The following is a 25,465-nucleotide window of genomic DNA, read 5'->3' as shown; positions in this document are numbered from 1 at the left end:
TTCTCTCTTTAACGAGCCAGGAAGTCTTTAATCACTCAGTAGTTTGGCCAAAAATAAATTCTCAGGTCCATATGATCTTTCAGTAGTATTCTATAAACAATTCTGGCCTAATAAAGGTGAAATGACTATTTAAGAGTGGTACTTGTAAACAAAGTATTGGAGAACTAACCTTCAAATGTAGCTCAGGTACAAAGGACGTCTTCAGATCAACTTACACCGGTTTTTGTAAAGGGTATATGGTATCCTGGGATTGACTGCCACTTCTATAACATCCCCACAGCTTAAAATGCAGGGAATATTTTGTGGTATCTCACAGATTCGAGCGCGGCTCGCCACCTCCAAAATCCAGACTTTCACCACAAGGCCAATCCGCGTCCTAAAGGTTAACGTATAAATTTCGAAAGGTATATTCATTTCTACATCTAGTGGTTGAACAGTTTCACAGCCTTAATATTGGCTTTTAAAGATACAAACATTTATTGTTAAGTGTTATTGTTATGTTCTTTAAAATTTCTTGAGTTGGGATAGCGTTAATATCGAAACAAATTCTTAAGAGCTGTTTTTGTCGTTGTTTGCTGTAATAGTACATAATTTTATAAAATAAAATAAGCGTATCTAAGCTCAGTCAATCTTAACTTATAGGTTTGAACAACCTTTAGATTATTAAACTTTTTCATTTGCGGCAGCAACTGATTGTAATATCTGTAATAACTTTTACCTTTTCAATACTTTCAGTCAGTGAATTTTAAAAGTAAAAAGATCTACTTAAGTCATCCCCTAAATGCTTTTTGTTTCTTTAATAAATACAATTTTTTTCACAAACCCATTTGCCCCCCAGTGGCCCAGCGGTATGTCTGCGGACTTACAACGCTAGAAACCGGGTTTCGATACCCGTGATGGGCAGAGCACAGATAGGCCTTGTGTAGCTTTGTGCATAATTAAAAAACAAACAAACAAACCCATTTAAATTATTCTAAAACAAAACTGCCCCCAGTGGCACAGCGGTATGTCTGCGGACTTACAACGCTAAAATCCGGGTTTCGATACCCGTAGTGGGCAGAGCACAGATAACCCATTGTATGGCTTTGTGCTTAATTAAAAACAAACTAAGACAAAACTTTTAAACACGTATATAGAATTTCCTATTTAATTCCTTCCCTAAGCAATTTTTATCAATTGACTAATAAAATATCAGTTAAAATGTGCTGTTTATTCCTTGGTTATTTTCAAAGATTGTTACCTTACGCGAAATACTGTCACCGATCACACACTAAGTTTCCTTTAAAATGTTATTGATTTTTAAACAATTACTTCGGCAATAATACTATAGATAGGAGTTCGATCCTCGAAGCGAACTAAGCGCAAATAGCTGAATATTACGTTTTGCATTAAAAATGAAAAATAACACTCAGATAATCTAACTTTTTAATTTATGAAGTTCATATTAAGAAATTATTTCATCTTATTTGAATTTTATAAAATTTTAATATTTTAAAATTGTTATTCCCAAAGAAAAACGTGCTATCTCTTCAATATCAATAACATTAGAAAAAAAGGAATAACTCAGACTAATAAGCATAACAAAAGTACTTCCAGGAGAAAAAAAGGGGGGAAGATTTTGTAATTTTTTTTTCGAAAGTTCGGATGTTTATCAACTTCTTTCGAAAATTTAATGAAATACAAGAACTATTAACTCTCTTTGTAACGTATATGTTACCTGTCTTTCAAGTAGCATTTCCTATATTAAATAAAGTAACTCATTTTTTAAAATCAAATAGTTGTCCTCTGGTGACTCCGCGGTAAATCTGGGGGCTATTTGCGCTAAAAATCGGGTTTCGATACTTTCTGTGGGAAAAGCACAGCTAGCCCATTGTGTACAATTCAAATTAACATCGCAATACCTTAAGTATTTTTTTTTGAAGAAAGGCTGACAAGAAATAGGAAGTTCTTACGATCAATTTTCTTTATTTCATGACGAACAAGAAAGGTTAACAACGTATATATATATATTTCCTCACATGTATGACAGGCTGAAATGTAAATACAGGATGAATCTGGATACATTGGCTACCTCATGCTATAAAAAAACAACACATGAAACAAATAATCACTGTTACAACTATCGCTTGCTTTTTTTCTATCCAGTATTAAATATCGATTTAAAGAACGTATTTTATTCATCGCTGTATATAATGCACATAACATATACCAGCGTAATTCAACCCACGATCTCCATATCACAAAACAACACTAATAACGCACGATAACAACAGATCTAAACCGATACACAAGTTAGTTTATAGGCTTTCTCGATGAAACTCTTGCACATTAAAATATTCAACGCTAACTAATAATAAACTTCAATATTTCTCGTTAAGAAAAGGGAGGTGTGTTCAAATCGACAGGCATCCTTAGGTGTTTGTATATATGAGCATCTTATATATCTGCCTGTCTGATATTTTGTTTATCTACTCACTGCACAATTTGTAACTAAGAACCGATGTTTAAAAACCTTAGAAATGGGGCAAACGTTACTAATATACACTTCTAGCCACTATCTAAACATGCGAAATCTCAGAAATAACGTTTGGATGATTGGTAGTGAAAATTTAACTGAAAACTTTTTTTTAAACGCTACATAGGGGGCCAACAAGGGAGGTTTTAGTGATATACATTAAGCTAGATGTTGGTATAACTTCTCATTCACAATTTCGTTTGCTATTGCTATATTATAGCTTTGTAACACTGGTGTTATTTTTCTTTATGTGTATAAACATATAATAATTAGTATAGCTCACCATTTTCAGAATGTACTACGCACATTTGATACAAGGTTTGAATTTCTAACCTAGTCTAGTGGTAAATATACAACTAAAAATTGGCTACATAATTTTTACATCAGCATTAATCTGCTAATTTTATTCTACTAGCTATTGATATGACTTTGGATGGTCTGCATAATATTTCTAATTTACGTTTATCCTTTAAAGTGAGAATTTTTTTTCTATTACAAGCTTACAAAGTCATCTGCTTACAAAAACTAATGTACATCTCAAATTTTAACATTGATAATCTTAAGATGTTATCGGTAAAAAAATATATTTTAAACTGCTTAATATCCCTGGAGGTATATTCATAGTTCAGTGTAGGAATTATATCATATGGCAAATGTAAATTCGATGGACAAAGCCATATTTCTAGTTACTGCACAGTTTAGTTGCCGATACTAACTATTACCTATTAATTAAATGGACACTTTTCTTGCCATTAATAAAAATCTATAAACAATACTTAAAGGGATAACGTTTCTTATTTTCGTTATCAATAGGTTTTATAATCATACCTGGCAGCAACATCAAAAGCTCTTGCTTTTCGATTAATAGAAAAGCAACAAATTAAAATATCATAAACAGAGCTAAATTATTTGTTAATAATACCATCCCCCATAATATTCTAACAGGATCCAATTAATACTGTCAATTAGAACTGGATACTCAGCAAGATTTCACATACTGTCACTTGGGGGTCGATATTAGTTATTACAACAACTTACTTTAGATTTGTTTGTTTTTGAATTTCGAGCAAAGCTACACGAGGGCTATCTGCGCTAGCCGTCCCTAATTTAGCGGTGTAATACTAGAGGGAAGGCAGCTAGTCATCACCACCCACCGCCAACTCTTGGGCTACTCTTTTACCAACGAATAGTGGGATTGACCATAACATTATAACGCCACAACGGCTGAAAGGGCGATCATGTTTGGCGACCCTACTACTTACTTTAGAAATAATAATAATTACTTCTCAATGCTAGCAAGTATGGAAGAATGAAATTATTATTATTTTTTTTTACATTACTTCAAATTCATTCAAAATAAATTAGTAATTACTTCCTCAATTCTAGCAAATATTGGAAAATTAAATTGGTTTAAATTAATTACAGTTAATAAACAGAAAAAAAAACACCGTTGGTACAAACAAAAGTGTCCGATTCCTTTCACCATGTAGTTAACTTCAGAATAGATATATTTTACTAAATTTCATGGATCTAGCTAAGAAGATCAGGTATTTGACTAGCAAGTTGCGAATTGCGGGATCGAAACCCGTCACCGAACACACTCGCTCTTCCAGCCGCGGGAGCTTTATAATGTGGTGGCCAATCTTACTATTTGTTAGTAAAAATGCAGCCCAAAAGCTGATGGTGGGCGGTGTTGACTGACTTCCTTCCCTCTGGTCTGTCACTTCAAAATTAGGGACGACTATCGTCCTCGTGTAGCTTTGCACGAAAATTAAGCAAGAAAACTAAATTACAAGAAAAAAAATCAAAACGAATACTGACAGTGAAATATTACTAAAACTACATCTTTCAAATATCATTTGATATATAGCAATAAAATAAATTAATAGAGTTCTAAGTTTGCTTTTAAAATTAAGTTAAAAACAATTCAAATAAATAAAAACTTATTAGATTAAAGTTAATTATATTGTATTAAATTATTCACTTATTATATATTTACCGAAAAAATACATTAATATTGTTATTAGTAATATAACGAGAAATGTTCTCGCCTTATTTTTCAGAAAAACAAAATACTGATTTTAAATTTCAAACCTTCTGTTCATATTTTTTTAAAGTTGGTCTACAACTTTCATTTATTACTTTTGCTTTATTCTTCTGACACATTTTGTACTTGCACATATATTTTAAAACAAAATCACATTAAGCTAAACATATTTATACCTATACGGCCTGAACAGTGCCTAAAAGTTTACGTAACCGGATCAGTCCTAATTACATAAACTCGGAAACGGGAAACGTGATTACCTTATATATATATATTTAAAATATCGATGTTTTACTATACTGTTAATACAGCATTGTTCACAAGTCTTTCCAGGAAAATAGAGCCTTAAATACATTGATTTTTGACAAAATAACTCTTATATCCTATCGTACATATTTTCAGACTGAGATGAAAATAATGGTTACCAACAAGTGTAATACACCTAATAAAAAACAACCAGCACAACCAAAAATCACATGTTTACAAATTCTTACACATTATTAATTGCAAAACTTGAATTGCTGTAAGAATGCATTAATATGTGATGTGCTTGTGAACAAAAGTCACATGTATCAAAAAAGAGCTAAAGAGCATTGTGCAGTATTTTTTGACCACAAGAAAAAAACTTGTTGAATAATACATAGGAAAGCAGAGTTAAAATTTACAGTTACTATGTAGAGTGTATTATCACGATTTATCTCAAAATGTACCAAAAACATGTGTTTTACACATCAATCCTAGATCATATAGTACTAGTACGGCTAAATTATGAAAAGGTTATAAGACATTAAACTTAACAAAATAAATATACCTGTGTCTGAAAGAAATAAGGCTTTAAATGGTACACCATCAACACATTGAATAATCATCATTTAAAATGATAGCTTCAGGGTCATGCTACAAATGTTGAAAGCTTCATAAAATTATATATGAAAGTTGAAAGATTGATTATTCCTGTAAGGCATAATTAAATTTATCAAATTTGTTAATGATATGTTCAAGAAAAAAACAAATGATTTGACAGTATCAGAATATTCACATCATTATTGAAAAATAATGTTGACCATCATTACCCATTCTTTTAGTCAGCAGAGAACATGCTTCATCATTTTGCTGAATTTGGTCATGAGATACATAGTATCCAATGTTTAAAAGCAACATCCAAGAAGCAAACAATAAAACTTACCTAACGTATTGAATCTTTTAAATATAACACCGAAGCAACAATATTTTGATATGGACGGCATTCATTTGACCAATGTTATCCTTCCAAAATATCTCAGTTGATCAGCTTTTCCACACTGACAAAAGCAAAACACAGTAGCATATCCTCTGCTGAGAACTCTTGCTATCAGTATAAGTCTACTTGCAGCTAAATCTATCTCATAAGAACAAAGTTCTAGTAACATTACATTCATTGTTGCAGTAAACATGACAAATGTGTACAATGAGGATTATTAATCGAAGTATAATAATTATTGAATCCTTTATTAACAGAAACTAAGTTTCTTAAGTCCTTCTATCATAACTTAGCAAAGGTTTTAACACATTTTAAGCTGTCAAATATCAGATAGTATGCCATGTTTGTCTTATCTAACTAAATGCAGGACTGTTAAAAAACATGTACTTATTTTTCATATAAAAGCTAATAATGAAATGAACATTCAGTAACAGAATAATGGGATAAACATAGTATCTGTATTAAAACATGTTGGATGTTGGATATATGTAGATTACACTTACTAAATGCACATGTAGCCAAATGAACAAATTTTTGAACTAATGAATAATAATTAAACTTTTTTTTCACCATACAAATGCATTGTTGCCTTGCTATAATTAAACTTTCAAAGACATGAGATATTATATGACAAAACTTCTTCACTTGTGTATTGTCAACCTTACATGTGTTATACAGAAATAAAAGACATGAAGTATTATATGACAAAACTTCTTCACTTTTGTATTGTCAACCTTACATGTGTTATACAGAAATAAAAGACATGAAGTATTATATGACAAAACTTCTTCACTTGTGTATTGTCAACCTTACATGTGTTATATAGAAATAAAGGTAAAATGTTTATTCAACTTTAAGTTGTCAAGTGAGACAAAAAAAGGAGAGTATTGATCTACAGACATGTGTTCCTGGTATTTATATACCTGGTTTAAGCCTGGGTTAAAACAATATCTACACTATCAATTCGTTAGGCTTCTGAATGCAAAAAATGGAAAGTTGCCACATTCATGTGTATTGTAAAATGCCATTAACCTTTCATTTGATATGATTTTCAAGAAAACAATTATTTGTTTATCACATTAATTCTACACAATTAAGGAAAAGAGATTAAGATATCTGCATCTATTTCATCATATGATTATAACATCCAATCAAATAGTCAAGGTGAGGTCTATCTGCTTGGGACTTGAGTCCTGGCAATAGTGGGTCATAGGTTTAAATCAATGAACAAAAGATACTCTAGAAGCAGTAATAAGAAACCCATTACAATATTTTAAACATGTACGACTTGAAGGTGTACATAAATAATAATAAAACACAATAATTGCATGTGTTATGATGCAGCTAATTTCCTATTTCATGGGATAAAAGTTTACAAGTCATAAGTTAACAATTTAGTCAACAACTGTTTACTGCAGAAAATGTTTTTCTGAAATCTGAAAATATTGATTATCATAGAAATCATACAAAGTACAGAAATAAACATTTTCTACAAGTATGATGATCTTACACTGGTGAAAAAAAGTATTTAATTTGTATATTTTAACACTATTTTTACCATTAATGTTAAAAATATGATTCTGTTGCAAGACACACCACCAAAGGATATAAAGCTAATTTCTAAGAAATCTTTTAGGACCTCTTCATATGGGATTCATAAGTGCAGAACTAGGCCATCTGTATCACAATAATACACTCTTACAATTCACAGATTGAAGGTTGTGCCTTAAATTTCATTCTACAATACTCCAGAAAATATTATTTGCTAGTCCTTCAAATACAATGAATGAGAAATAAAATTTCCCATACTTCAAAACAAAAAAAACATTCTCTCTAATATGAATAACAAGGTAAAGAATCAGTATCGATTGTAAATCTCATAAAATCATTCTAAATATTTCAATTTTACATTTTACATGATTTGTTTACATAAAATAATTACTTCTTTTATGTAGTTTGTCACAAGAGTAATTCTTTCAAGAGAAGAAAAAATTTCGTTATAATATATAAGATCTCATTTTGTACTTCTGACTGTAAATAACTCAAATAAATCTGACTTTTCTGACTAGATTAAGGGTGCAATCATTGTACAGAGTACGATAACATCATGCTTAGAACTAAGCCTATTATTTCACTTTAGCACAGTCACGGTCAATTGTTATGTATCAGATCAAAATATTATCATCAGATCTCATGCGAGATTGAGCAAGGATTAAATAAAACCAAACTAAAGTATGTGCGAATATGTTCAGTTATATGGCTATATTAGCCACAATATCTTGTGCAGTCGATGTGATAAATAATCCTTTCTTGATGTCTGTTATTTGTTTAACTTGTATCCTTACATTTACCAAAGTAAGAAGATTTCCTCTAAAAATCCACTCTTTTCCCACCTATGAAAATATTAGGCTGATAATCTTCTAATACGGTGTAAATCGATTATATCCACTTCTGTAAACAGCAGCCTAAAAAAGGTAGGAGTAATTAGTATTAATAAGTATTGGTTTGAAGTAAGAAGGTATTTCTACAAAATAGCAGGCTCAATCGGTTTTTTTGGAAACAGTAAATTATGGGCAAATTTGAACTGAAATGTTAAATTACTACATTTAGCTATCAACCACATTTTTATGAATGGAAGATAAATTATTCATATAATTTCTTAAAAATGGTTCCCAAATATTTTTTATTAAACATTTACAGCCATTGGATTTGATGTATACAGTTGATATTGCTGATGTTGCAAGATACTGGTTATTGCTGCAGCATTGTGAACACAAGCTTTTGTCTAATTAAGTTTCATAAACATTAATCTTAGGCAAAATAAAAATAAATTTAAATTACAATTAATTTATATTCAGTAGTTAGCAGAAATAAGTTATACGTATCTAATACTTTGCATCTTTTGTGTCATTAGAAAATATTAATTATAAATAAGTACATGATACAATATATGAATATGAGTTATATACAGAGGATTTAGTACATTATATTAAAACGATTTTGAACATGTAAGTTAGCAAGTCAACTGACAACCACAGCCAATGTAAAATCATGGTGGAATAACATGTATCAGAACTACATTTTGACACTGTATGTCATTTCATAAATAATGAGATGCCACTGAAAAATGATTGCTTTAGGAAAAGGTATGTAACAGAACTTTCCATGTAAAATAATTATACACTCAGATAATAAAGATGTGTTGAAATTGGGATTTAAAATGTCCAAAGCGGGGATATCCCATGTATGTAATGACATTGGAATAACAAGGGAATATGGATCAATTTGGGGCATTAAGACCATATAGAAAGAAACTTGCAATACGTCCTACATCAGCCATGGTATGCAAAGTGCTGAATCCATGAATACAAAAGTCAGTGGAAAAAGTCGTCCGTGTGTACCAGGCAACAGAATGCAAAATAATCAAGAAGGATCTCCACCTGGAAAAGCAACACAAATCACGTATATACAAGCTGCTTCCACAACATATTCGTTTAACGGTCACATCTCTCAAGCAGTTGGAGTATGAAACGGGTATACATGCAAGTCCAATATCAGGACATAATGTTCAAGCTGCTGGATGTACCATCTACAGATTTCGGCAGAACTAAGCTGTTGAGACATTCACTTTTCTTTTACAGCTTTTATGTTTCCATTATGAGCTATAGCACTCTTGATGTGGTTATTAATTTTGGAAATCTTCAATTCAAAGTTAAAAACACAAATAAGTTTTATCCAATGAACTATTCTGCATCTTTTAATCTTAAAGAATTTTTCACAATTCTTGTAATGTCTTTTTTTTAACTGCATTTTCTTACAAATGTAAGAGGAAAGCTATGCTTGTTCAAAACGTTTCGAATAATGATGGTTCACTGTAAAATGTGTCTTTTGATGAGATTTTGCAGTTCATTTATCAGATTTAAAATATTTTGTGAAGAATAATGATGATAAATAAAAAAATACAAATACACCATTTCAAACCTTTCAAACTTTGTAACCTATACTGTAATACATTCTAGGTATAAAGCTTTAAAAGACAATCCTCAATATGAGTAACATACAACTGCTTAATGTGTATATATTACTGAAAATATACTGTACATTTTATGACAAATAAAGCAAAATACTTCTCATTAATCATGGATGTTCTGTACTAAGTTTATATATTGTTATGTTACCTGGTAGCCTGACATAGGTCCTATGCTGTGCCCAAGATAAGGATCTGTGTAGTCCCGTCCATAACTGTAATACAAGGATGGAGTGCTAGAAGTGACAAACAACAAAACATAATAAAACTAAACATTTAAATAACAAGTAAGGCATGTATAGCATATTTAAGTGTTTTTTAAAGATACACAGACACATTTGTTGATATCAAATCAATAGACATATGTACTTCTGACTCATTTAATAGATTTTTCTGCTAATATCTTAACAAACTTATTATTCTGAAAGTAAATAATTATTGCTCATCAAAAGAGATTAACAGATAGTTTTGAATCTGCAAAAATAGTTGAAAATTTCCAATTTCAATATATGTAGAACTTCAGTATACTGTTTTTATGTGAAAATATAAATACATTTTATATGAAATGAAGTTAACAATAAAATACGCAGTAACGGAAGTCACACATAATTCTTCTACTGCCTTTTCTGGGCTGAATTTTCCAGTATGTTTGTGAATTGATATACAAAACATAGAATAGTGCAATAAATATAACACTAAAAATACATTGCATTAGTCCTGTCTGTCTGTGATTACTGAAGCTAATTCTAATCATTCTAGTATCGTGAAAACATTTTCTACATTTTTGGATTTAATTTCACTGATCATGACCCACTTGCCCCCCTCCCCACATATCAACAGCAGGCAAAGACTTATATAGTTAGTCAACATTAAAAATATTTCAAAACCAAATAGTAATAGATCTTAAGTATTAGGATGTGCTGGTAGATGAAGTGTAGTTGATTTTGGTCATGCTTGAACACTGGCTGAGCTACTATTGAATAAATAGCACTATGGGTAATTAAAGTGTGTATCTGTTATAGTATCAAATAAAATGAATTATAAGAATGATATTGCAGTGAAAACTATATTATATGTCAGTGCTACCATAACAATTGTCATGAAATTATATCAAATATCACATTATTATTATTAAATTTGGGCTAGCAGAGTGGTAGAAAAAATAAAAACTGTATAATGTGTCAGTGCCATCTTAACAATGTTATAAAATTAAACCAAATATCAAATTATTATTAAATTTGGGCTAGCAGAGTGGTAGACAAAATAAAAACTGTATAATGTGTCAGTGCCATCTTAACAATTGTTACAAAATTAAATTAAACCAAATATCGAATTATTATTAAATTTGGGCTAGCAGCATGGCAGACAAAATAGAAACTATAGAACATGTCAGTATCATCTGAATTGTTTTAAAGTTGAATAAAATACCAAATTAAAATTATCTGTCCCTATGAAGTAAAGTTTTCAAAGGTTAAAAATTTGTGTACATAATCAAAACAGAAAGATGGGTTTCAAAATTCTACATCATTTTAATCAGTTTGTTAATGTAAGAAGCCATCAAAAAAGCAGATGGTGTAATAATATCACTGAAGAGATGCTAAAGAATTCACCATTGACATTTGTATTGAGTGATAAAAAATGGCATAATAATTATATATATTACACGAAAAGATTTTTATTTTCCTCTTCTAAGGTAAAATATTTCATTTTTCTTCGAACATGTGTTACTTACTAATGAAATTTTGCTCCCTCCTTGACTATTTATTTGTTGTTAAACACAAAGCTTCACAATGAGCTATTTGTGCTCTGCCCACCATAAATATGAAAACCCAACTTTCAGCATTAGAAACCTTCAATCTTACTGTTGAATCATTGGGGATAGCAAGTGTATTTTTTAAGAATTGTTGTTCTTTTAGCACAAAGCTACACAATGGGATATTTCCACTCTGTTCACCAAAGGGAAATCACACCCTGTATTTTAGCATTGTTGGTCCGTAAACTTACCATTAACCTGCTTGGGGAAAAGCTTCTTTGAAGAACATGCTCGTAGTTTATAAATATAATATCATAAATGGTAATTGACAAAAAAAAACGAATATATCAAGTTTTTAATTTTATGTTAGTAAAAATTTTTGAAGAAATAGAAATTGCCCAGTTTTGACACAAAATTACTATCATCATTCTATTCTCCTTGAATTAACTTGGAACTGATAAATAAATTGCATTACCCTGCCACAGTAGCATATGATGCTACAGGCTGAGCAGCGGCAGCAGCTGCAGCAGCAGCATAACTTCTAGCAGCAGCAGCTGTGTAAGCTGCAGTAGCTGCATATGTGGCCTGAAACAGAAAATAAGGAAAAAGCATATATATATATATTCTATTATAAAACTCAAGATTTTCACGTTTCATTAAACACTGTGAAAACTAAATGCAATGGGTTAGCTACATTTTTAACTTCTGTCATAAATATTTTGCACCATTAAAGATTTTGTATTTTCACACTCTTACTTAAGCTTATTTCTGTTACCATTGTACATATTCATAACATATAAATGTAAGGCTATTTTCCAACTTTTTTTTATCCTAAATGGAATTTGTTAGCTACTACAATGTTTTAATGTTTCTAAAATATTTGAAAATTCTTACAATTTATATTAAAGATTACCAATTAAAAAGAAATATATATATATAAATGTAAAAATGTATATTATTATATATGTCATGAATTAATATTTTCATATATATATATTACACTTTTTTTCAAAAACAATATTTTGTTTATTGTTAAGAGCAAAGCTACACAATGGGCTATCTGTGTATTTTTGTTAGTAGGCTCTTCTTCTCTTGTTTTTTTAATACTGTTTTTAGCACCTCTTTGTGGCTCAGCAGTAAGTCTGAGGGTTTGTTTGGTTTGATTTGAAATTTGTACAAAGCTACATGAGGGCTATTTGCACTAACTGTCCCGATTTTGAGTAATGATAGACTAGAAGGAAGGCGATTAGTCAACACCACCAACCCTTAGGCTACTCTTTTACCAACAAATAGTGGGATTGACCATCATATTATAATGCTCTTATGGCTGAAACGGTGACCATGTTCGATGTGACAGAAATTCAAACCTGAAGGCCCCGAAGGCTTGTAATTTGAAAAAGTAATTTTATTAATACTTTTTAAGAGTTCATACTATATAAACAGAAAAAAATCAAAATGTGTCATGCTCCCAAAGAGTTGAGGAATAAACTCTGTCAAGAATCTTACTGCATGAAAGTTTGTTAAACAATTCGGATTTCAGCAGTTGAACATTTGGCATCTTTTCAAAAGCACTTGTGAAAATGTATATCGTGTTTATTTGTCTTGTAAATTACTGTTAAATTGGCTTATAACTGCTTTATAACAACTGCTTCATAAAATTTTTAATTCCAAGAGTACACGATAAAAAAAAGAGACAAATTATGGAATAACTGTACTAATTACATCACAAGCTGATATGTATTTAAATTCAAATCAAATCCCTACATAAATATTTCACTTAGAGAAATTATAAAATAATAGTTGGAATTGCTTCAAATAGTTTCACAATCTAGAACTAAGAAATACATATGCACTGCTCGACAATTACAGCACCATAGGTTAAACTTCTAGTGACAACATGGATGGAAACTCAACAGAGCAGAATCAAGGAAGACAGACAGTTTAAGCCAAAGGTTATTCAATGTGATTGATTTCTGATGTATATCAATAGTAAAGTAGCCAACTGGTTAACTTCAGGGAAGACTTTGCAAGAAGTAAGACAAACTGATGCAGATCCCAGAGTTCCTATCAAGATCATTTCTAACTTATCATCAAAGATTAAGTTACTAGATTCTCTCAACTATCTACCCGAAGAGAATTCCCCTAATAAAAAGAAGCATATGATGACAAGGTTACGCCATTTTCATACCATAAACCATAGAATAGAAAGCCATGAAAAATATTTGGTGACTGGACAGCTCAGGACAATAAATAAAACAATTATAATTTTGTTTTGTTAACAAAAATTGCAATTGTACTTTAAGTTTTACATATTTCAGTAATGATTTAACAACTGCAACAAGGATGTTGCTACCTTAACATACAATATGTGCACGTGTAGGTTTTTTGAAACACCCAAAAATATTAAATATAATGAAAATTGTTCCTGACTGATAAAACTTTAAGATGTAAATAAGCCTCTCAATTTTCTTTGATGTGTAATATAGAATTGTTTGTTTCTTCAACACAAGATACAAACTCCAGTAATTAGATGCATCAAATTGAGAGGGCAGCAGTGGTGCTGTTGTTTGCCTTTGTCAATTTTATCCTAAACTTTACCAAAGTCAAAAACTTTTTGAATAAGATGGACTGCATTAAACATAAATCATTGGACACTGTATACAGTTTAATAAATATAAAATGAGTAAATGACTTCATCATGATAACAATTAACCATAGAAGTGTTTTAAACGTTTGGGTAAAGCAGAAAGTAAGAAACATTAGAATGTGAAAGTTTAGGCAAAAGTAATATAACCTTGATGACAGTCCCAGTTAGAATACAAGGCAAGTGTCAGTCATGTTGAGTTTGAAAATGCAGATTATAGGCCTAGTAATGAAATCAGAGCAGAATGTAGTCAGATTGTAGATGTAAATGTGTCAGAAGTAATTTTATAGATAAAAAACACTCCTGTTATGTCAAATTCATGTAATGAAAGTTTTATTAGTAGTCAAAGGTCTTGAACCAAAATTTTTCACCATGTCTCAAACAAATATTAAATGTGACAATTTTGATAATATTGGACAATTCAATTTTTTGACTAAACATCAAAGATTAAACTTTCACAAATATAAAATATAGCATAAAAAGTTCAAATAACCTTCAAAGGGCTGGCCGACACCCCCTATAATAACTTAAAGGGAAAACCACAGAGACCCTAATGATGTATTTGATACTGAGTGATATCCTACTCTTAATTACAGTCCAAGTCTGAGCGACATCCCATCCTAAATTACAGTCAAAGTCTGGATGTTGTACTTTTAGCTTTGTGTTGCATTTATTGGCAAGTATAACATATTGTCAACAAAGCCTCTAAAGAATTGGAGTGTTTTAAAAAAAAAGTGGATGCTTACATGGAAACAAAGGGACATCTGTCTGTCACTGAGAAAAACAATAACTTTGTAAGACCAATCAAGTGTAGTTTAAAAATTATCAACAGTATATAAAGAGAAAGTAGAAAGGAATCACTGAGTTTTAACATCGGTTTGCATGGAAAACAGAGAAAATTAGTAATGTTACAGCATTGTTGAACTTCTGTGCTGAAGCTGATAATACATTAAGGTATCACTTATAAACAACTCATCCAAAGGCCAAATATACTAGGCATAAGAACCAGAACAAGTTCAATTTTCTTTGTGGTAATCAAATTAGACAAGAAATCCTGAATACTTGTAAAAATGGAAGGTTATTTTCAGTAATAGCAGCTGCAAAGGTCCCTATGAATGAAGCCAAACAGAACATAGCCTCAGTGTTTAAAGGAATGGCAAAAGAGGACCTAAACTAATTTGTAAAGCATTTCAGGTAAGTAACTGCCTGTAATAGATACACTCAGGAACAGGCTGTTCAGTGCCTGATCTTGAATTTTAATGCTTGAACACTGTTGAACATCTAAGCAAAGAACAGCAAAAAACATGAAATACAGTTATGTAAGAGTTGTGACACTGATTTGACACAGTGAAAAATCAGGTGATCTATTAGCCAAACAAGCACAGGTAGAGGAGAATAGTATGGATTCACATAATCTGTACAAGCAATTACAAGTGCAAGAAGGTGTACTTTACTATTCCTGTCAACCACAAAGTGTAGTATGTGATCCAATAGTGGTGCAGCTGGTAATCCCCAGAGCTCTGCAGCCAGAAATTCTCTGGATTTTGAACAACAAAAAGACTGCTGGCACCAAGATGTAACTTGCATTTGTGCTAATATCTTATGGTGGTTCTTCTGGCCACAAGTGAGTTGAGTTGTTTGGCACTAGTTTGAGCACTGTATGGTATCTGCTGCCCAGAGGAAGAAATGGCCAATATAGAGTAAACTCCAACAGAGTATTTTTGGATCATACTCTGGATATTGCTGGAGACTGCAAAATATCACTGGTACATAATAATTGCTGTCTACTACTTCAAGGTCTATCCATTATCCAACAAGTTGGTCCTCTAATGTATGAGCTAACACAGATGCAATGTGCACAAAAGCACATCGAACACATTGATAAGCTGTTTCTATATGTCACAGACAACCCTTTGGTGCACTGACTAGAGCAGGAGTCTCAACAGGAAGCTGATAAGTCAGAAGAGAATGAGGATACCATATTGAGTCATTCCAACCTACTTGATGAGGTAGAAGAAGCTGCATAGACATGTCTGGTGGTCTTTAACAAATAAAAAAATAGAAATTGCAGAGATTGCATACCCTTGTACCACCAATCCCTTTTGAGATTGCATGTGCTTATATTGGATAACATCAAATTTCACCTCCAAGAACTCAGAAAATCCTTCTCAGCTCCAGAATGATCAATGTTCCAGATAATTTTTTGTAGTGTGATGATGGGTCTCAACTTTAATGTGCCCACGAAATTTGGTACAAATCTGATTACACTTTACACAGTTATTAACCTAAAATTGCAAAATGCCCTATTTCCCCCATTATAAAAATGTTTCAAAGTGATCCAGAATAAATATCAGGATTTGGATCTGAACCTAATTTTAGGAGAACTGTTCCATACTAACTCCCCATCTTTTGTAAAAAATTTTTGTAGATTGGTCAGTTAGTTTTCTTTCAAGATACACACGTGGAAACAAAGACAGACACACACACACACACAGACCTGATTGCAATCGTCCTTCCTCTGCTGGAAGTTACTATCAGTTCTAATCAATAGAATAAATGCCAAATTTGGCCCCTAAACTGATTTTGGGTGGGACCAATCATCAAAAGCTGAGATGATTACTAAATCAAACACCTGATGATTGAAAAGATGTGCCATTTTTTACTTTCACAAGCTATCATGTGATGTACACTATAATTTATGCACTACTTTGTGTGATTTCCACTTGATTAAAAGTAAAGAAAGTCAAGTAATTGAATGATTAGTGACTGAAATGGTTCAGTGATACCTTGCTTTCCAATCCTGCCCCTGAGTCATGACATGAGGCAGCATGTATGTATTACAACGTGCAGTTACCACTCATGTTAGAGCTAAAACTGTCAATATTTTGAGCAACTAATAACTGAAAAGAACAGTGTTCTTTGATTTCTGAGCCATCAAGTAGTACTGTCTGGCAGAATGTATAAACTACATTTTGTGACTGATATTAAATTATTGACAGTTAGAACAGACACTGAATTGCTTGATTATGGATTTTACAAACCATCATGTGGCACTGAGATGCAATGTATGTATTACAGTGTAGAACTATCACTGGATTATTGACAGTTACAATGATCATGTGACTGAAAAGTCAGTGTTTGAAAGGGCTTTGTAACCACTTGTATTCCAAGTCATTGAGTGAATTTTCTAACAAAAATTGCACCCGATTTTTTGAAAAAATCCTACAACAGTTTAGCTGAATGGTGATAAATCTACAGAGCATGCCACCCAGTACTCACTAGATTTCTCATTAGTCAAAATGGGGAATACTTTGGAACTACCATCTGTGATAGAATCCAGATTTTACTTTGTGTGTATTGGGGTACGGTAGTAGCAGTACAAATTTTAATCTTGGTAAATAGTTATTAAAAGGTCTTAATTGGTCTCAAGGAAATTAATTTAATCTGAAAATACCACACCGTTGTTTGAACACTAGGAAGTATAAAATCACGAGATGAGCATGTGGCCTAACGTTTAGAATTTTCTTGAATGTTTTAGTAATATTTGAGAAGCATAAAATGGGATCGAGTAGATGGATTATCAATTATTGTTTTAGTCAGTGAAGTAAGTAAATTATGGAATAAGTTTTTGTTAACCAGTGAATAATATTAGTTGTACTTTATGTAAGTAAAAGTTAATATGAGACAGTTATTTAGTTCAGTTTTGTAAAAGTTGAGTTTTCAAAACGTTAACAGAAATATGCAAAAGAACCAAAAGGGAAAATTAACAAATAAGTGAAGTTATTAAGTCAGGCTTATTGCTCTGTGAATGTTATGTTGTTACATAAAATCAGAAGCTTGCAGAACTAGTAGTCAAATCAAAACAATGAAATGCTTTCTTTAGCCTTAAGTGGATGGGATTTTTCATTATTATGTTCTACCAAATAACTAAACAAAAACATCCAATAATAGAAACTATTATAACTATACTAATAAGTTAATTATATCAGGAAGATGAACTTACATTTGGCATGTACAGGCTAATTTACTTTATATTTTATTGTAGAAACATCCTAAATTTTAATTGGAACTCATCACAAATGCAAAAGAAAAAACAACAGTATACTACAAAATTAATGAATATTTACTGTGACTTTATTTGAATAATAATGAACTAAAAAAACTTACAGGCAACTGAAACCTCTCTGCTCCAGCATAAGCGAGGAAAGGATCCTGATAAATACTGCTGTAAAGATTAATTCCATAAATTAACATACAATTAACTAAATTATACAACAATGCCTATTTACTTAACAATGTATATTTCAAATTCATACATACATCCTTTTCTTTTTCTGCACAAAATTTTTTACTTTACTGTAACTTTCAAAGATATGATAAAAGAAAGTGATATTTTCAAAAGAGATAAATTTATTCTCTTTTTTTACAAATATTAGCTAAACAAGTTTTAAAAATTAAATACCCCAATGTTTATAATATACAGGGTGGTCCAAAATTATATTTCCTATTTTAATATTTAATAATTAAATAACTAAGGAAATACAACCATGCAGTTTTCAACATCTTGTAGCCCAACTCAAATAGTTTTTATTGTCATGTTTTTTTAGCACTCCAGTGAGTAATGTTACCCTGTAATATGGTAACCATGCAAGAAAAGACTCAATGCATCATTTGGCTTGCAGAGACCCTGTCAGTGACTGTGGTGCAGTGTAATTACAAATGCCAGTACAGGAAAAAAGTATGGGGGTATGTTAAGGATATTCATATTGCATACCTATAGTAAACATCACTGAGATAAAGACCAGGATAACAGATGCCATTGCCACTGTAATTGTGGACATGTTGTAGTGAACATGAACTAAAATCGAATATAAGTTAGACATGCTGAAAGCCACTATTGGTGAAAATGTAAAAGTCTACTGACATGTCAATAAAGACTGTTTGAGTTTGGCTACAAGATGTTGAAAACTGCGTGGTTGTATTTCCTCAGTTAGTTAATTATTGAATTTTAAAATGGGAAAGATAATTTTGGACCACCCTGTCTATATATACATATATATATATTTGTGTGAAAAAAAATCCAAACAATATTGTATGGGCTAAATTAAATAGCTAAAAATGCATTGAACCATCAAATAATCCAGTATATTTTTGTGATTTGATGGAAAGTTCAGTTTAGTCTATTAAGATTAATACAACAGTGAATCTCACAAATCTAGTTATTATTATTATTATTATAGGTAACAATCTATTAACAGAGGAAAACAGTTTATGATGCCATGAGATAAAAATAAAGAACATTACTTCTGGCATGTTATATTCAATAAAACTAAATAGATAAAATCTCAGTTCAAATAATAAAACTTTGATTATTTTTACAAATGGGTTACAAGAATTTTACTGTCATTTTATTTTTGAAGTTTAAGAAAGTTTATATCAACATATTTGTGCATATCTTTAATTTATAAATAATCTGAATGTAATGTATAATTAAATTATAAATACTATAGAGGTGGAATTACTTATATGTTCTATCTGCATGAGTTGACCAGATAATTAACATTTAAAATCTGGTTTTGCTAAAATATATTCTGGGTTTATAATATCCATGAAATAAGCAAAGATTAAGAAAAGGGGATTAAAAAAAGAAAAAGAAACAACAGAAAAGGACAATTATTTTTGTCTGCTAAAGTTTCGCATTTAATTGGAATTTAAATGCAAACTGTCTCTGCATATAGCTATAAGGATCTTTTATATTAAATTTATTACATAGTAAGTAATCCTGACAGGAAGAGCCCATGAAATATTTCTCCTTTCACCACATGTTTCTTTGATACCATTTTAATAAATAGCTGTAATGTAACTTTCTGGACAGGTAATAAACTGAAAGTAAAGTTATAGATCTCCCTTACTGACAAAAAATAAACATGTTAAATACCAATATTATTTTCATAAATCCTGAGTTTCCACACTAAAATTTACTGAATTATATTAACTTCAAATACAAAGCATGAAATCAACTGAAAACCATTAAAAACAAACTATTTTAATTATCATTATACAACGTTTTTTAATAACATCAGACGTCATGTCTTGGGCATGTGTGAAGGAACACAAAAGTAAAAAAAAAAACAGTGCAAATGCGATTCTGTTTTCAGAAAAAGTCTATACATTAAAGGATTAATACAAAAAAGTGGCACATGCAAGTTTTATGATTTCAATAAAGAAATAAATTGGAAGACTGTTTTTGATTAGACTTAATTAAGTGCTTGTACTTCAAATTAAAACTTACGGGGTATACCCATGCAAGGCTGTAGCTGCTGCAACCGCACTTAATGGAGAAGGGTGTCTGGCAAAGGCTGTGGCAAAAGCCCCTCGTGCTCTACCTCTTTGAATTGCTACACCACGTAAAGCAGCCACTGGCAAAGTTAAAAAAAACACACATTAGCCAGCATGTATCATCTCTGAGATCATCAAGCAAAGGATTTTTTGTAAATCTTCCAACTAAGCTTAGGATAAGTTAAGTTGAGAAAAAACTTCATTAAAACGTAGTGCAAACATATTAACTTCAAGATCAAAATGGCATACTCAAAAATTAGTATATAATTATATAAAAATGGGCAACATTGACTAAATATAATAAATATAGAAATTATCATCATTCTGTACTGATAATAAAAGTATCAAGTGCCTGTTAACATTTAAATGAATTAAAAGAGATAAAAACATTTTATTTCAAATATGGTATAATACATATATAGTCACAAATCTGGCACTTTCACTTATAAACATCTTTTAAAAGAGATGAAAATGTGTATGTAATATATTTTAAGAAAAAAATCAATAAGTATAATCATTAAAGTTATATAAATTACAATGTTAAATGTTTTTTAGTGTGTGAAACTTAGAAGGTGAGACTAGAGCTTTTAATGACAGTTTGGATGATTTATAGTCTTTTTGTTAATAATTATTATATAAGAAATCATGTCATAAATACTAACACTTGTTAGAAGAAATTATTATTTATTTTCAAGTAAAAAAAAAGCTTGGGCTTAAAAGAACGATGATGTTTCTGCTGAGCCATTCTAAAAATATTTACATAATTTCACAGGAATACTGCTTATTTCCATTTCTGATTGATGTGTGGCATATCATTATAGACTTGTGTTTAATTAAAATTATAAAGACATTTATAAATATGTGATATGTAGAGAAACATTTAACCAATTACACATCACTTGTGTAGGGAAGCACATTATGCTAATACCATAGCAGGCCTGTATGCAGAATGTTTGAAAGAGGGTTCTAATTTGTGAGATCATAAGCCAACACATATTGTGCGAAGCACAACCAGCATTCAAAGCATGCTAATGCAATGAGGGTCTGAAGGTAAGACCCCCAGAAAATTTTTAAAAAAATAGGTGTTATGAGATTAAATCTGGAAGCAATTTGCATGAAATATTGCTTAAACAACTGCATGGCTGTTCACCTAAAAGCCTCAAACATGCAATAAAAAGTCAACAAATCATCAATCTGTTACAACACTGCATGGGGAGCTAGACTTAAATTAGCATAAACATGTATGTTTTATTATATGCAAGTATATTATTTTAAAACAAGTGGACTGTGTTGCTGCTTGTTTATTGTTGAAATTTATCGCCAATAATTACAAAGTGTCAACAGAAGCCATTCCATTCAACTATTTCAAGGCAAAAAATGCTAATGCTTCATCAGAAGAATGTAGACTATATAGAAAACATTAAATACCATAAGCAGCTGTGCTATAAGTATATAAGCATAATTTTTTTACATCACTAAAACAGCAGATTCAGCCAAATCCCCCTGCATATGTGCATGCATAGTAAACTGTTTCTTTACACAATGGGCTATCTGTGCTCTGCCCACCATAGGTATCGAAACCCAATTTCTACCATTGTAAGTCCGCAGACAAACCACTGTGCCACTAGGGGGTGAATAGTAAACTGACCATCAATGATTTACAAGCATAATAAAAACTTTATTTAGTGAACATACTACAGGTATTGACAGAACATTGGCTTGAACAAGACAAACTAATATTCTTTTAAAACATACAGTATGCTCTTTACATAAAAAGTCATTGTTGTGTGTTATAGAAATATAACCATAGGTTTCTTCTTTCTGTAGTGTTAATATTTAGTTTGAATTTATTCTTTGTTCTGTATATATGCAGGTTATCACATAACACATGGTGATGACAATCAACAGTCACATGTACTAGGTAAATGCTAGATTTCTTTGAAGGATAAATCTCTCGTTTGTTTAATATTATTTCAAGTCTATCGAAGCTTGATCCTGGATTGTACCTAGCCAACAGAGAAGTAACCATCCATGGTGAAGCAAGTGCACACACTGTGTTTTTGTTTAAGTTCATAGTAAATATTGATTTTACCTTGTTTTACACTATTTTGTGTCCAGAATTGTTTCACAATTCCATGTCTATGTCAAATCTACTGTTTAGCAGACATCTTGGATATAGCTTTAAAGCATTTTCAGGTCATCTGAGATACTACAGTTGGTAAATTTACAATTCAATTACACAATACAATAAATACATGTAACATTATTCTTGAGTTGTCAGATGTTTGAATAATAATAGTATGTGCATAAGAGCTTTAAATTTAAATAGTGTAATTTTTATTAGGTGCGGTGAAAGAAAACATGCCAAAAAATATATTTAGGTCATATATTCTTTATCAAAAATTACAGTAACTAATTGGATTACTCAAATAAGAAATTCCTGATTCTTTGAAAAACATTATTTCATAGTAGTAGCTTGAAATGAAATAGATAATTTAGATGGAGCTTGAAACATAACCAATTTAACATCTAAGCATGCAAAATTTATCATTTAAATATTTTTATTAAAACAGCCTAGTTTAATGACAGTACATGCACCAAGTTTTGTGTGTGTGGGTACATAATAGTAATACAAAAGCATTGTAAATATTAAACAACCCAAAAAGGTAACTTAAAATTGAAACATAACTCATGATAGATTCCAGAAAATCTAATACCATTCCACATTATACAGTATTCAACAACTACTCACCATTAGGAAAAGTGGGGACTTTCTTTGTTTGTACTCTGGCTGTAGCATGATTAACCTAAGTACACATGTTTTGCTGTTAGAGGTATTTTCTAAAAATCTTTTTGTTATTAAAATGATACCAAATACACAACTTACGAGAGAATTAACATTCATAGAATTTCAATACTAAGTTCAGGCTGATAGCAATAGCTTACTTAAAAAGTGAAATGTTTTTATAAATTTTAAATATTTAAGCATTTTCTTCAACATTTCACTATATTTGCTCTTTGTATAAATATTATCAGAACATATATTAATTTTTCTTGAAATAAATATTAGTCTTCAATTTTACATTTTTACGATATGATACACTTGTTAATTAATAGTGAAAGTGTTGAGTTGCTTTCATGCTGTCAATAAATATGTGGCTCAAAGTTTGAAATGTCTTTCATGTAATGCACAGCACATGGCAAATTTCCCAGAATTCTCCACTCTCCAACTTTCTGTGTGACTTATTGCACATGCATCCCAAGAACTTACATAAGTTCTGATTTCCAGAAAGAATTCAGGTTTCTTAGTAGCAGTCATGTGATGAAAAATCACATATGAACTAGTTGTGGGGAGATGGGTGGTAATGTATTTCAGATGTAAGCACCTGTCTGAAATTCATTTCAACCCTAAAAATGTAAAATTTAAATCAGGTAGACTTACCTCTGGAATACTAAAAGCCAAAATACCCACACCAAAAAGGGGTTGGGAACCATGAATGTTCCAAGACAGGAGGGTAAATAACCTAGACCATGCTAAGGATGTGGCCATGAAGTACAAGTAGAATTCAGAGTCAGAAATAGCTAAATAACCAAACTCAAGGGAGAATGAGTAGAATGGACCAGTCTTATATAAAGTCTGCATCATTGAGAGTCATTCACCCTGAATGAAGTTTTCTTTTCTTAGCAAAATACCTCTTCGTCTTCAAAACTTTTGGACATAGAAAGTATTTTTCAGAATGAGAATCTAGGTCAGTCATTGTAAGTAACAAGTGGTGAAAGACAGTGGTAACCTTAACATAACATAACGTTTTGGGACAACATGGAACCTATCAGTCCATCTTGGCTGTTCAATCTTCTAAACTAAATTAAAATAAATAAATTTAAAAAAAATCTGAAAGCCAGCCCTTATAATTCTTATACTTATCAAGTTTTTTCTTAAACTGACTTAAATTTACTGCCTCCACAATATCTGAAGGCAACCCATTCCAAAGGCCAACCACCCATAAAACTGTCTTAGCTGAAGATGACTCCTACTCTGCCAAAATGTATATTTATGTCCTACAATTCTCACTGTTAAATATGAAAAAAGATGATACATCAACACTATTAATTCCCTTTATAATCTTAAACACTTCAATCAGATCTAACCCACGAACTCTTCTTTTTTTCAAGAGAAAACAACTTGAGAAATTTCAACCTCTCCTCGTATGACAACCCCTCCATCCCAGGGATCATTCTAGTAACCCTTTTCTGAACCCTTTCCAACAATTCAATGTCTTTCCTCAGGTAAGGAGCCCAAGACTAAACACAATATTCCAAATGTGGCCTAACCAGTGACCTCTATAATGAAATTATAACCTCTTTAGACTTGTATTCAATATTTCTGTAGATACAACCTAAAATCCTATTTGCCCTATCACTAGCAACAGCACACTGCATGGATGGCTTTAGAGACTGTTCAACTATTACACCAAGATCCTTTTCTTTTATAACACTGATAAGGTTATTCCCATCCAAATTATGATAATTCACGTGCATTATTTTGCATTTAATAAAATTAAAACCCATCTGCCATTTATTTTCTAAACTCACTAAATAATCTAAATCTTTTTGTAAATCAGCAGCATCCTCTTCACAACTAGCAACACCCAAGACCTTAATATCATCTGCAAATTTAAGTAATTTATTGACCATTTCTACATTTATGCCATTAATGTAATTCAAAAGGAGCAAAGGTCCTAAGACTGAGTCCTGAGGTACCCCACTTGTGACACTAATTCAGTTTGGCTGAACTCCATTTGTGACAACCCTCTGCTTTCTTCCATCCAGCCACTCTTCTAACCAATTTGCTAACTTAACCCCCACACCTATAGAGATAATTTTTACAAGCCTTTTATGT

The 25,465-nt window shown here is 31.2% G+C and overlaps 1 protein-coding gene across 3 annotated transcripts in view; it reads right to left on the bottom strand.

Annotated features, from left to right (window-relative positions):
• Positions 1-4,494: 4,494 nt before the first annotated feature.
• The window catches only part of LOC106457921 (RNA binding protein fox-1 homolog 1-like), a 55,662-nt gene continuing 34,691 nt past the window's right edge, over positions 4,495-25,465 (bottom strand). For 2 of the 3 annotated variants that reach the window (XM_022384005.1, XM_022384007.1), the window contains 6 exons: positions 23,318-23,372; positions 20,519-20,645; positions 18,394-18,451; positions 12,058-12,167; positions 9,981-10,065; positions 8,860-9,242 (listed from right to left, as the gene is read on the bottom strand). In XM_022384005.1, coding sequence (XP_022239713.1) covers positions 9,177-9,242; positions 9,981-10,065; positions 12,058-12,167; positions 18,394-18,451; positions 20,519-20,645; positions 23,318-23,372 — 501 coding nt within the window. In that variant the 3' untranslated portion in view covers positions 8,860-9,176. Of the gene's footprint in view, positions 8,268-8,859; positions 9,243-9,980; positions 10,066-12,057; positions 12,168-18,393; positions 18,452-20,518; positions 20,646-23,317; positions 23,373-25,465 lie in introns of those variants that run through there. The other variant, XM_022384006.1, reaches the window with a different exon arrangement.

The sequence above is a fragment of the Limulus polyphemus genome, unplaced genomic scaffold (assembly GCF_000517525.1).
Source record: "Limulus polyphemus unplaced genomic scaffold, Limulus_polyphemus-2.1.2 Scaffold393, whole genome shotgun sequence".
NCBI classification, from domain to species: domain Eukaryota; kingdom Metazoa; phylum Arthropoda; class Merostomata; order Xiphosura; family Limulidae; genus Limulus; species Limulus polyphemus.
This window is presented reverse-complemented; position numbering and strand designations above follow the sequence as displayed.